This window comes from Danaus plexippus (assembly GCF_018135715.1).
Source record: "Danaus plexippus chromosome 9 unlocalized genomic scaffold, MEX_DaPlex mxdp_24, whole genome shotgun sequence".
Lineage (NCBI taxonomy): Eukaryota > Metazoa > Arthropoda > Insecta > Lepidoptera > Nymphalidae > Danaus > Danaus plexippus.
Window position 1 is genome coordinate 4,355,697 of NW_026869847.1, and position 12,200 is coordinate 4,367,896.

At 32.2% G+C, this 12,200-nt stretch overlaps 2 protein-coding genes across 3 annotated transcripts; both read left to right on the top strand.

The window, feature by feature from the left end:
- The first annotated feature begins 1,726 nt into the window (after window positions 1–1,726).
- On the top strand, window positions 1,727–7,101 carry LOC116767436 (RNA-binding protein cabeza). Of its 2 annotated transcripts, none has more exons than XM_061527217.1 (7): window positions 1,727–1,889; window positions 1,961–2,104; window positions 2,210–2,570; window positions 4,595–4,626; window positions 5,697–5,836; window positions 5,934–6,622; window positions 6,704–7,101. In XM_061527217.1, exons 1-7 carry the CDS (start codon window positions 1,880–1,882, stop codon window positions 6,729–6,731), a joined length of 1,404 nt encoding a protein of 467 aa, XP_061383201.1. In that variant the 5' UTR covers window positions 1,727–1,879; the 3' UTR covers window positions 6,732–7,101. The 2 variants fall into 2 exon arrangements, with proteins under 2 accessions (XP_061383201.1, XP_032513647.2); XM_032657756.2 differs by having other exon boundaries at window positions 1,728–1,889; window positions 1,961–2,134.
- Window positions 7,102–8,232: 1,131 nt separating this feature from the next.
- Window positions 8,233–12,200, top strand: LOC116767558 (sphingomyelin phosphodiesterase 4). Its single transcript, XM_061527277.1, has 13 exons — window positions 8,233–8,449; window positions 8,537–8,839; window positions 8,917–9,019; window positions 9,194–9,410; window positions 9,582–9,750; window positions 9,829–10,121; window positions 10,232–10,415; window positions 10,491–10,609; window positions 10,684–10,901; window positions 11,151–11,281; window positions 11,352–11,456; window positions 11,532–11,654; window positions 11,841–12,200. The coding sequence occupies exons 1-13, from the start codon at window positions 8,426–8,428 to the stop codon at window positions 12,159–12,161; spliced, it is 2,310 nt and encodes a 769-aa protein (XP_061383261.1). The 5' UTR covers window positions 8,233–8,425; the 3' UTR covers window positions 12,162–12,200.

Sequence of the window (12,200 nt, forward strand, 5' to 3'; positions counted from 1 at the left end):
TTAGTAGGTGTACATACATGGCGCATGTCTCAGACACTATGTAGACGTCACGGACGCAGTCGAATGTAAGTATAAAATTGTTTTATGCAATTTAATTATAAACGCCTCTCCTGAAGTGGTATAATAAAATAAACATAATACGGATACAGAATTTGCTCACTCTATAACTGCAATTGAGGGATGAAACCTACGTGAAAACAAATTTCTACCAGACCATAAATGGACAGTTCAACAATAGTAGGAACATTCCGATCAGGAATTTTAACCTATATTGCATTATTTTTTAATGCTTATATCGTTCAATCATATCAACAAACCATTAATTCCTAGGATTATTATGACCCCTTCCAAATAAATATTAGAAATGAACTTTGATATCGGGCAAAAAGTAAATAAGTATTTCCTTTTCGAGGTCTGAGTATAAAATAAAACTCTTGGTTGATTCTTTTGAATTACATAGTAAGAAACAAACTTATTCATAAATACATTGTAGGCTCAATCACTATTTTAAAACAGGTAATGACTCTTTCAGGGAACATTCTTCAACTAAAGCATTTGAATAGTTTTTAGATGATCTTGTCTCACTCCTCCTGAAACCTTTTAGTGCTCTGAAGATGTTTCTGTTTCACAGCATCGTATGATATACTTCCAGTTTTGACATACTTCTAATATGTAGACAGCTGATATTAGCATTCATCCCCGGTATCATATAAAATGTAATTTGACAATTTTTCCACCGATTTATCGTCAGTCGTAAATATATTTTTTTGGTAATATGGTTAACTTATTAAAAACATCTATCGAGTGGACTTTTATTTTTCCAACACGCCTAGGACATGCCAAGAAATAAAAGCCCTTGGTAGCGCCCTTGACAGTTGCAGTGAATTTATTACAATACTTAAATTAAAACAGAAAAATTTTACATGGCTCTTTGTCTAAACAGATAGTTCTAAGTAGATAAATTACAAATTGTCAATACTAAAAGGGGAAATTGAATTTGCATATAAATTCGAAAAGTAAAAACGGTTGCTCTCTTGTTTCTAACAGTGTAAAATACAGAACTACTCCAACAGAACCGATACCCGCACTTACTACAGAAAGACATTCTATTTTTGTTTCAAAATTCTGAAATACGTCTTCATCGAAGGGGTTTTGTTTTCATGGTAGTGGCCAAAAATACTCTACATCATTTTGCAAAAGTTCTTAATTTGAAAGACCGTCATAAACTAAACATAGCTAAGAATAACAGCAAGGAAACTGGGTTTCAAATCAATAAAAAGCGCATCAAAAGTGGTCCATCCGTTTGAGAGTTGCGATGCCATAGACAGTTACATACACTGAGAGAGACATCGACGTCAATCTTATAATATTTTTCTTTTGGCGTCGTTATGAATTTGATAAAGCATTTAAGTATTGTGTAACACTGTCTACATTCTAGATTCTACTTTCATGTAATATCCATAGCTCATTATAATGTAATTTATATTGTTAATTAAGCTGTGAATTTGTTTTTATCAAGTTACATTTTAAAAAAACCTTTAAACGTTTGTTTGTCGTTTTGGACTCACTTGAAGGATATATTTCTGTAACTAGAATTATTTCTAGACAGAAAACTTGATAGAAAATGGCTAACAATTTTTTTGAAACTTTAATAGGAATTTATTTGTAATTTATTTTAACCATAGACATGATATGTATCATTCATTCATTTCCTGTTCCGTAAACGCTGATAGTCTGTCACATCGTGTTTCCGTCGGCCATAATAGTTGCCGCTTGCGGCACTAGTGTATAAAGTTAGCGGTGTAGTTTTTCTCACACGTAGAAATAAACACACTGGTTGTAAGTGTTTTCACATTGTTGTTTCAATATTACGTCTAAAATGGGTGATCGTAAGTAGTCATATATCCTTTTAATCTTTTGCTTCGAGTTTACAAAATGGCTTAACTCATTTTCCTTTTAGCTTATGCTTCTGGTGACTATAGCGGCGGAGGGTATCCTGCTCAATATTCAATGCCGCCTCCAGCAGTTAGTTCGGGAGATAATAGTTTTAATTCCGGTCAACAACCAGGAGGCTACAATCAAAATAGTTATAGTCAAAATTCAGGTGCGGCTTGGAATCCACCAAGCTCCGGAAGTATGTAAAACACATTCCTTTAAGTATGCAATGAAAATAATAACTATAATGTATTATTATTATTTCGTGTTATAGGTGGAAGTGGTGGAAATTATGGTGGTAATCAAAACGAAAGCAATTTTAACTATGGACCCTCTTATGGGGGTGGTGGCAGCGGCGGGGGTGGTGGTGGCTATGACCGAAACAATGGAAATAACTACAATGTGAGTGGGGGAGGTGATCGAGGAAGCAGTAATTACGGTGGAGGAGACCGTGGAAGTGGTTATGGAAACAGTGACCGCAGTGGTGGAAACTTTGGTGGCAATGACAGAGGTGGCTCCAACTATGGTGGAGACAGAGGCGGCGGAGGTTACTCTGGAGACCGAGGCTATGGCGGAGGCGGAGGTGATAGATCAAGCTACAATAGAGATGGGGGGAATAGAGAAGGAGGCTATGGGTAAGCATCTTTTCATATTGTTTGTTTGGTGTCAAAGAAACAGCAACACGAAAGTTTAGGAGTACGGTATGAATTAAACATTTTGATTAACCCTCCTCAAAATTAATACAGCTTTTCAAAACTCCATATATCTAGAATTTACATTGATGATGCACTCCTCATTACACCCTTAATTTTTATACAAATTAATATAAAAATAATTTGAATATTTTTCGAAGTATAGGGATAGAGATTAAATAATAGGAAAGAAGAATTCTTGATGAGAAGTATTTTTTTTATTGTGAACTATTGTCTTTATGAAAATATTTCAACATATCTTCATTTGATATAAGTATTGACTGGTAAATTTACATTTCAGACACAAATATATTTTTTACTCGTGTCTGGAACTTTTTTTTTCATTATAAGTGGTGATTTTCTTTACTCTTTTTTGGTGATTTTATATTTAGAAATTGATGTAATGCACTTGGGTTCTTTTTACAATAAATTATATTGTAAACTTCTTGAAACTAAACCATAGTAAAAGGATGAAAAAGTACAGAAGAAACTTTCTAATGTGTAGGTTCACCTTAAACTAAAATATAAAGACTATAATTATTTTAAAGGTTACTGAAATATTTAGTTACTTTTGTTGGTAAAATTGTCAACTGTATTCACATCTGTGAAATGTGTATAGGTACATAATATCTTTATTGTGGCACACTTCACACAACAATAAGCAAGGTTTAGAAGTTGGTTTGTGTAAACACAGGTCCAAGTAAAGTTATTTATTTAATAGGTGACCCACTTGGGTGTTATACTTTCTTATATCTGGTTGTGGAAATATAACTTCACAATATTCTAGGATTAATTATTCAGTAAGAAAAACTAAAAAAGAGGAATTTTAAGGTTATATCTTAAGGTAACAAATCATTTCATTGAAATGAGGAAATATATGTAAAAATATTTCTACTTAACTTTAGGCATCTATGAGCACTGGATATATCTAATTAGTAATTAGTTGTTGGGTGTATTTTAATTTAGTGTAAAGAGGTGCAGCTACATAAAGAATCCTGATGGCAGCCTCAAAAATTATTCAACTAAATACACATTAACACAAAAGGTCAAAGGCACAATATCAAGATAATTTGTTTTATAAGTAAAATATTTTTTTATATTTGAAAAAAATTTTTTTTTTCAATGTTGAACAATACGAAAATATGTCATCGGCATCAATACTCTAATTATTAAAATTATTTAGGTTTTAGTGTTGGTAGATATTTCGAAATAATGAACGAAATTATTACTGAAAGAGTAATACAGCTTTACAAAAGGGTAATTAGTTTAATAAAGATATATTTTCCCACAACCTAGTTAAAAAACAAATTCAGAATATTTTAAATTGGAATAAGAACTTCAAGTCACTTATGGAATAGATTATATTTTTATTGTTCACTTCAGTAAAAGAAATTTTACTTAATATTCTTTCTACAAGACGGATTTATGCAGAATATTCTCATAGAATAATATTTATCATTTGATGTAGTGAGAATTTTGCACATTGTAATAGTATAAAGATGAATTACTGTAGAGAGTAACTAAGCTTCTGATAGATTAAAAACTACAGCAATTTTTATAGTTAGTTCTAGGATTTAAAAATGTCTTGAAAAAGTATTGTAAGATGTATGATCTAATATCTTATGTTAAAATCAACAAAGTGTTACCAAGTTATTTTGTGTTACAAACATTTTACATCTGAAGATAGGTCCTAGGTTAAATAATATCTCAATCTAGCCTTCCTACTTTATCAAGACATTGATCAAGTCTCTTTAAATATGTTTTATCATTGGTGCATGTATCATCCCAAGTTATGTTAAATATTGTGTCACCAAAATATTGTTCTAAGATTTTCAAGGTATATCTTATGGCCAAAGAGAAGGAATCGTCACAAATGGTCATGGATAGTGGTATTATTTTCAATCAACGTGCTTGGAACAGAGCCCCCAGCCTGCCATGTGAACTAAATGGTGTTTTTGTTGTTTTAGTGGCGGCGGCAGGGGGGGTGGTTATAATAAAGGTAAAGCTCCTCGCTATGAGCGTATGGTGCTGTTGTCATTATTTTACTTTGTAAATTAAAGGGCTGCCAAATTATTTTTAAGTTGAACTTCGTCATTTGAGGTATATGTGACTACACATCACTTGTTGGCTGTTGACAAATTAGTGGATGTTAATAATTTTTCTAACAATAAAAAAATATTGTTGTCTTAAAATAATTGTCGATTACATTCTATTTACTTTGTTTAAATCGAAAATTTTCATATACATTATTTGTTTCTGTTAGACTGCAATGTGGTTTATGAAATTGTGTATATGCCCCAATTGTCCACTTTTACCTTTGACACATTATTTAAAACTTATTAATAGGACAGGATCAAAAAATAGGAGTATATGTAGGTTTAAATTTTTTATGTATATACATATTTGTAGAAAGTATGTTATGGTGTATCCTATAAAAATAGGAATTGAAACATGTTGAGTATAGGAACAAAAGAAGTGTTAAAATATGGAATAAAATGGTGGTTATGTATTATGAATCATCATATACATATTTTCTTATATATGGGTGTTTCATAATATCGCGTTCTTCAGAAAATATCTGCTGGTGAAATTTCAATGACTGTAATGGGTGTAGTTGTCAGCAGTCTGACCAAGTGTTAATCAGAAAGATGAGAAAACTTTCCACATTATATACGTCCGTGTAAATTATGTAAACTACGTGATACTGCGTTAAATATTATGGTAATATGTTTATGTATTTATATTATTTTGTGACCGAACCTACAAAAATTATGTTGATATTTTGGCAGCCCTATGTATTGCAATATATTTTATACATATTTCGAGGGTATTACACGTAAAGGTTTTCCTTCAGGGGCTATAAAGTGTTGAATTTATTGTTGTAAAGCGATTCATCGACCTTTTCGTCGTGGAGATTACATCGACAAAAAATTAAATCTGCTTATTAATTAAGTACAATGATTAAATCTTCGTATAAAGGGTTACAAACAAGTTTTGGTTTGATTTAACTTTAAGCGTATTAGTAATAATGTTTGTTGGGAGAAATAATTAAACATATTTTTTTTATAGGTGGCGGTGGAGGCTATGGCGGAGATCGAGGTGGGGGTGATATGATAACTCAGGAAGACACAATCTTCATCCAAGGCATGAACCCATCGACAACTGAGGACGAGTTATGTCAACATTTTGGTGCTATCGGCATAATTAAGGTAGTTTTTCTTTAAAACTGTCAAAGTTTATTCATTCATTTATAAAAATAATTATATAATTGTTATTTGCAATTTTATAATAACCTTTTTTTTTAAGACCGATAAAAAAACACAAAGGCCGAAAGTTTGGATGTATAAAGACAAAGCTACTGGTCAGCCCAAAGGAGAAGCAACAGTCACTTATGAAGACTCGAACGCTGCCTCATCTGCTATTCAGTGGTTCGACGGGAAGGACTTCAACGGTGCCACCGTGAAAGTATCTCTTGCTCAGAGGCAGAATACCTGGGGTGGCAATAAGGGTGGTGGTGGAGGAGGAGGCGGATACCGCGGTGGTAGAGGAGGTGGCGGCGGCGGCGGTGGAGGAGGAGGAGGAGGAGGCCGCGGTGGCGGTGGTGGTGGCGGAGGTGGAGGCGGAGGCGGACCACCTTCCGGCAACCGAGCCGGTGACTGGAGATGTCCGAATCCCAGCTGCGGGAACACTAACTTTTCATGGCGGAAAGCTTGCAATAGATGCAACGAAGAGAAGCCCGGCGGAGGTGGTAACGGTGGTGGTGGAGGGGGAGGTGGCGGTGGTCCACCTCCTAGTCGCGGAGGCGGTGGCGGAAACGGACCTCCAGGACGTGGGGGACGTGGAGGAGGTCGCGGCGGTGGCGGAAGAGGAGGAGGAGGAGGTGGTGGCGGCGGTTGGGGTGGAGGACGACCAGATCGTAGCGGAGACCGCGGAGGAGACCGACGAGGCTCCGGCGGTGGAGACCGTGGCGGCGGTGCCATGAGAGGCGATGGAGGGTATGCTACGTCTATCATTATTATATACATTTAAATATTACTGTACTATAAAAATATAACGAAACACTTTTTTTATTTCAGTGGCCGTGATCGACAGAGACCTTACTAAGTATTTATAAATGTAAATTTAGATTATAATTTGTTGTAACTGATTTATTTGTATTAGTGTGTTCCACATTTAAAGATAAGATAAATTCGTTTTTTAAACCCGAGTCATGTCTTCATAGTTAAAAATAGCATGTAACTGTGTCAATTGCTACTTTGTAATATTTTCTATGACAGTTATATTTTCTTTCCTTGTAAATAAGTAAAATTGCAATATTTGCATACAAATATTTAATGACAAATTATGAGTTTGTTGAAGGTAAAACTACCATTTTCTTAATCTAAGTTCTGTACTTTTAAGGCAATGACGACGATATACTTCTAAGTAATAAATAAATAAAAAAAAAAAGATTTTTTTATAAACCTCTCCTTCATACTATCTATTTTATTTCGAGAATATGTTTAATTCAAAACTGTTTATCCATCATGGACATGGGTATGTAAAAAAAAACAAGCAATATAGATTAATTTTCAGAATGACTAATTTTATAATTCTATAAACATTATAGACAATTTAATATGCACGAACGTACGAGCCTTGAAGGACAATTTATTTTCTCCTTTCTAGTTAATTAGTTAAAATACATTGAAAACGTTAACTTGCTTTTATTTATAAAATCTTTATAAAATTAGAAGTTTATATAAGTGTGACCAATTTGGTGAGTTACTTTGTTACTTAAAAATAATATCACATAATGTTGCATCTTCAATAAAATTACTAAAACGTTAAAACATAAATGGTTGAGGTTACGTGTCGCAAGATTAAAAAGGTTAGATTTGTACTATCTTGTTACAATAGTTAAATTCAATAATGTTTTCATCGACCTGGTTATTTTAAATAGTGGAAATACTGTAAAAACCATATTAATTTCTATGTACTAAAAAGTCGAAGACATTTAAAAATTAAACAAAATATATATTTTAACACCCGATACAAAAAAAGGTGTTATAAATTTGATGTTTATGTATTGTGTGTGTTTGTCTGTATAAAACCGTGATCACGGTTGCTGAAAAGTAACCGAAACGTCGGGAGTATGTAGTTTTAAACAAAAATAAAACACGAGTAGTATATCCGAAAAATATTAGTTTCATTTATATACAATGTATATATTTTATGTTATAAGAACGTTAAGGTACACCAATTATTTCTACTTAAATTTTCACCTATAAATGAACTTAAGAAATATTAGACCCCATAGCAAATCAGTATCCTTTAAAAATTTGCTATAGGCATCGCGTTAGCTCAATGAAACAATAAGTATGTAATAAATGTGACATAAAAATGCTGAAAAACTCAATTTTCAAGTCAAACATAAAAACATGTTAAATAAGATTTTCTCTGTTAAACTAGTATAGCAATTCTCCTAAAAAACATAATGTATATATTTTATTCGAAATAGCAATTTATAAAATTTAAGCTTTTTATTCGTCCTGCAATTTCTAATCTTACCATTTCACAGTATTTCATTTCGTTAATTTTTGATGTCAGACTCAGCTGTCAAATGTCATTGTTGGCGGCGTTTTTCCTTGGAAACGATATTGTTATCCCCTATTATTTGTTTTTAAGATATATTATAATATGTTATTCATATAAAAATCAATAACTAACGTGATTAATGTGAAACGCAGGAATCGTGTCTGAGTGATTATATATATATATTATTAATTTGAATAATTTAACTAATACGACTATATTTTATGGAAATGGCTCAAGATATTATGGTTATTACTGTTTTTATTTCATTTTATATAAGACCGGATATAGTTTACAATTAATTTTAATATAATGACTTTTTCTTTGAATTACAGAGTCAGTTTTATACATGTCTAAATTTACCATTGCCAGAAAGAATTTTAGAACTTACAAGGATTATTGATCAAAGCAGCCCTAATAAGGAATTGCAAGTCCTGTTCCCACAGCTCATCAGTAATATATTTTCACCATCTCTTCACAATGGTTGGAATTTACGTCAAATTACAATTGAGGGCAACAGATATGAATATGAAGTCTTGCTCAGTTTTCTGGAGCCCCAGGGTCCAATTTTCCGTTTGTGTTATAAACTTTTATCCGATTCCCATTTGAAGTACAATTTGCCATTGAACCTTTTACCAGTGAGCCATTTTTTAATATAATATTTTTTTTTTATTGTTTAATGTGATTCATACATAAACAAGTCATATTTTTTTAGTTAGATTTGCAGATGACCTTAGACAGGGGCAGGTGTCCCCAGTTTTATGCAGACATGCTAACAATGGATTCACAATCTCTGAATGTTGTGTCACTAGCTTTGAGTATCCTTTTTAAATCTATATTTCTTAATTGGCTTTTAAGTAACATGTTTTATATGTAATTTCAATGCTGTAATATATTTTAGAAACCAAGTGTAGGTCACATAAAGTAAAATGAACTGTGTCCACTGCATAATGCCAAAACAATATTGTATTTTCCTACTACTTATTTATCAGATCCCTTTGATTACTATATTGTTAATTTTGCTTTGCACTTGATTAACAACAATCAAACCAAAAGCTCGTGGGAAAATTGGAACAGTGTGTATTTTGCTCTTGCTTGTGATTACCTAATGCATTTCCTGCCTTCTGATCCTAATGTTGCCGTTCTGCCACACATACCACACTACACTGGGAAGGTTCCTATCGCTGCACCACTACAGACTGCCAACAGGTTTTAATATAAAATAAATTTAAACTACAAGTCGCTGGACATTTGATAAATATCAATATCCATTAATAAAAAAATTATTAAAGTAAAAGTATCATATTATTATCATATTGAAGCATTATGTGTAAATCTTTTGTCTGTGTAGAGTTTTTCAATGTAAGTTATTTATTTCAGGCCACTCTGTTCACCATCTTTGTTATTGATACCAGACTTATCCGGTATCAGTAATCAACATACCTCACAAAGCCAGTCACGGAATGAAGTGTGGAGGTCTGAAACTGTTTTACAAATCTTCATTGATCTATGGATGAGTGTTGAACACTTTGGAAATGGAAGCATTGAGGCATGTTTTTTAAATGACAATTATAATTATAATTTATGCTGGCAACCTTTAATAATAACTCAATTATGATAATTACAGATGTATCAAAGAAATTATACAGTGGCAACATCAAGTGCGGAGAGAGTTAGAATAGTAAGAGTTCTGGTTAAACACATTCATTCATTTTCTGCCAAATATCACACTGATCTGGCAGTGAGGTCGTCAGCTCTGCGCAAGTATGCCCGGCAAATTATGTGTTCGAGGGCATATCATTATGTAAAACATTTAGTTATGACCTGGCCTCTGGATGCCTCTTTTAGATTGGTCATGGAATTATGGCTTAGTCTCATACAGCCTTGGAGGTACACTGATAATTCTATCACGCAAGATAGGTAAGATATGCCTTCAATATTTATGTGTACTGTAAATATATATAGACATTTTCAATATTGAAAAAAACTAGTTATAAAATAATATTTAACAAATGCTTTTTATTTATTAGGTTTCCCAGCACACAGAGAAATCAAGAAGAAGGCAATACTGGTACTTTAGATCCCAGTTTCACACAATTCATAGCCGAAAATTTTCCTTCTTATACTTGCATATTTCAATTAGTTCTCCCAAGATTTACAAGATTGGATCTTTCGGCCTATAAAAATGCTGTGATGTTATTTAGGCTAGGCAAAGTTAGTCAGTTTGAATATCTCCTTGACATATAATAATTATATGTTAATAAATTCTTAATCTGTTTTGATTTTCAGGTATTTTCACAACTGCATCTAGTACCCATATTGTCCAATTTAGAAAAAGCTGTAACAGAAAATACATCAGGTTGGCAAAGTCCTGATACCAGTTACAATAGTTCCAATGTTGAGCAGAGGTGTGTACTGCGATTATATTTTATATGAATAATTAATAAATATAAACTATCGACATAAATTCATAAATTTTTAGCTATTCCTATAATGGAGTCGCATTACACAAGTGGGTTGCAATCGCAAAACAGGCAATTTCTGAATTAAATGTTCCAACCACATTTGAGTATGAACCCATCTGGAGTGAAAACAGGAAACCTGAAATGCTCGAGTTTGTTAAAAGAATTCTATCATCAAAACACATTGCTGACAAAAATTTGGAAAACTACATTGAAAAATTAAATGAGAATAATAAAGGTAACTTTTAGTATATATATTTAGAAAGTTATCAAGTCAAAAAAATACAATTTTTTTTTGGTGAGAATGATAACTATTTCTGCTTCTTTATTTGAAAATCAGTCGTACTATTGAACTATTTTAAAACTACGCACTAAATAGTTTAATACTGGTTTTATGTTCTTTGGTATTCAATGCTTCAATAGAGTTACATATATTTTATAAACATTAAAAGAGCAACTGAAATATACTATAATATTTTTTTCAAAGGCCTATGGAATTCTATTAAACAATTTTTGATGATGGGAAACACTGAAGAAGAGACCACACTGTTGGAGGAACATAAAAAAGTTCCGCATTATTTGACAAATTGCATTAACTACTTCACAAATATCTTCGGGGTAAGAAAAGCATTATACTCTTATTATTAATTGCATAAAAATATTATTAAAAACTTTCTATTCGTTACAGTTAAATGAAAATTTATTATTACCGCTGGAAACAGAAATATTGGATTCATCAGATCACTCTTCATTTGCAAATTCCAACAATTTCACTCTTTCCATAGCTAGAAAGGTTTGTTATCACACATACTAATTACTATATACTCTCTTTAGTTGATTCATTACTAAATTAAAATTATATTTCAAGCTAAGAAACAAACCAACTAAAATTCAGTATATGGGAGATCCCGATCTGATGCCGATAATGTCTTATGAGAATACAATTCTAGTGAGGATATTTTATCAAATATCATCTAGGCTTAATGAAATTGTAAGTATTTTTATAAATCATATTGATTAAGTATTATCTTGATTAGTTTCATAAGGACAATCAGGTCTAATCCTAAGTACAACTTACTCGACTCCATAAAATGCTTAAGATTTAAATATTACTAATTTAAATAAAAATGTAATATGTTTAATGTAATGTTTGTATTTATTTAAATTTTGTTTTCAGTATGGTGAAGAGTTTTCACGGTTGTGGAGAAAGAATGATTTCTGGGGTTACATATCGAGAGAGATCCTCCAAGAGCCGACAACAATACACACATATGTCAAGGATGCGACCTACCATCAAAGTGTAATAAACAGAGAGCTGCCAGCACGGCTGTCATTAAGGAGACTCGGCTCTCATGTGTTCGTTGTATGGATCAGTCTTGGCTATATATTGTTCAAAATGTTTTCATACAGTGGCATTTTTTATATATTTTTCATTATTATGATGTGGCTTATGTATGTATTATCTAAAGCCACTTTGAAAATGTTGAGAAGGTACTGATATCATTTTATAATAAATAATTTGCAATTTTGATTTCTT

Bases quoted from the DNA above. Each gene is read 5' to 3' on its own strand.
- LOC116767436 (XM_032657756.2), top strand. The intron at 2,135-2,209 runs GTATGTAAAACA...TTCGTGTTATAG, and splicing joins GAATCCACCAAGCTCCGGAA to GTGGAAGTGGTGGAAATTAT. The intron at 2,571-4,594 runs GTAAGCATCTTT...TTGTTGTTTTAG, and splicing joins AATAGAGAAGGAGGCTATGG to TGGCGGCGGCAGGGGGGGTG.
- LOC116767558 (XM_061527277.1), top strand. From the start codon at position 8,426: ATGGAAATGGCTCAAGATATTATG. The intron at 10,416-10,490 runs GTTAGTCAGTTT...TTTGATTTTCAG, and splicing joins TGTTATTTAGGCTAGGCAAA to GTATTTTCACAACTGCATCT. The intron at 11,655-11,840 runs GTAAGTATTTTT...TTTTGTTTTCAG, and splicing joins CATCTAGGCTTAATGAAATT to TATGGTGAAGAGTTTTCACG.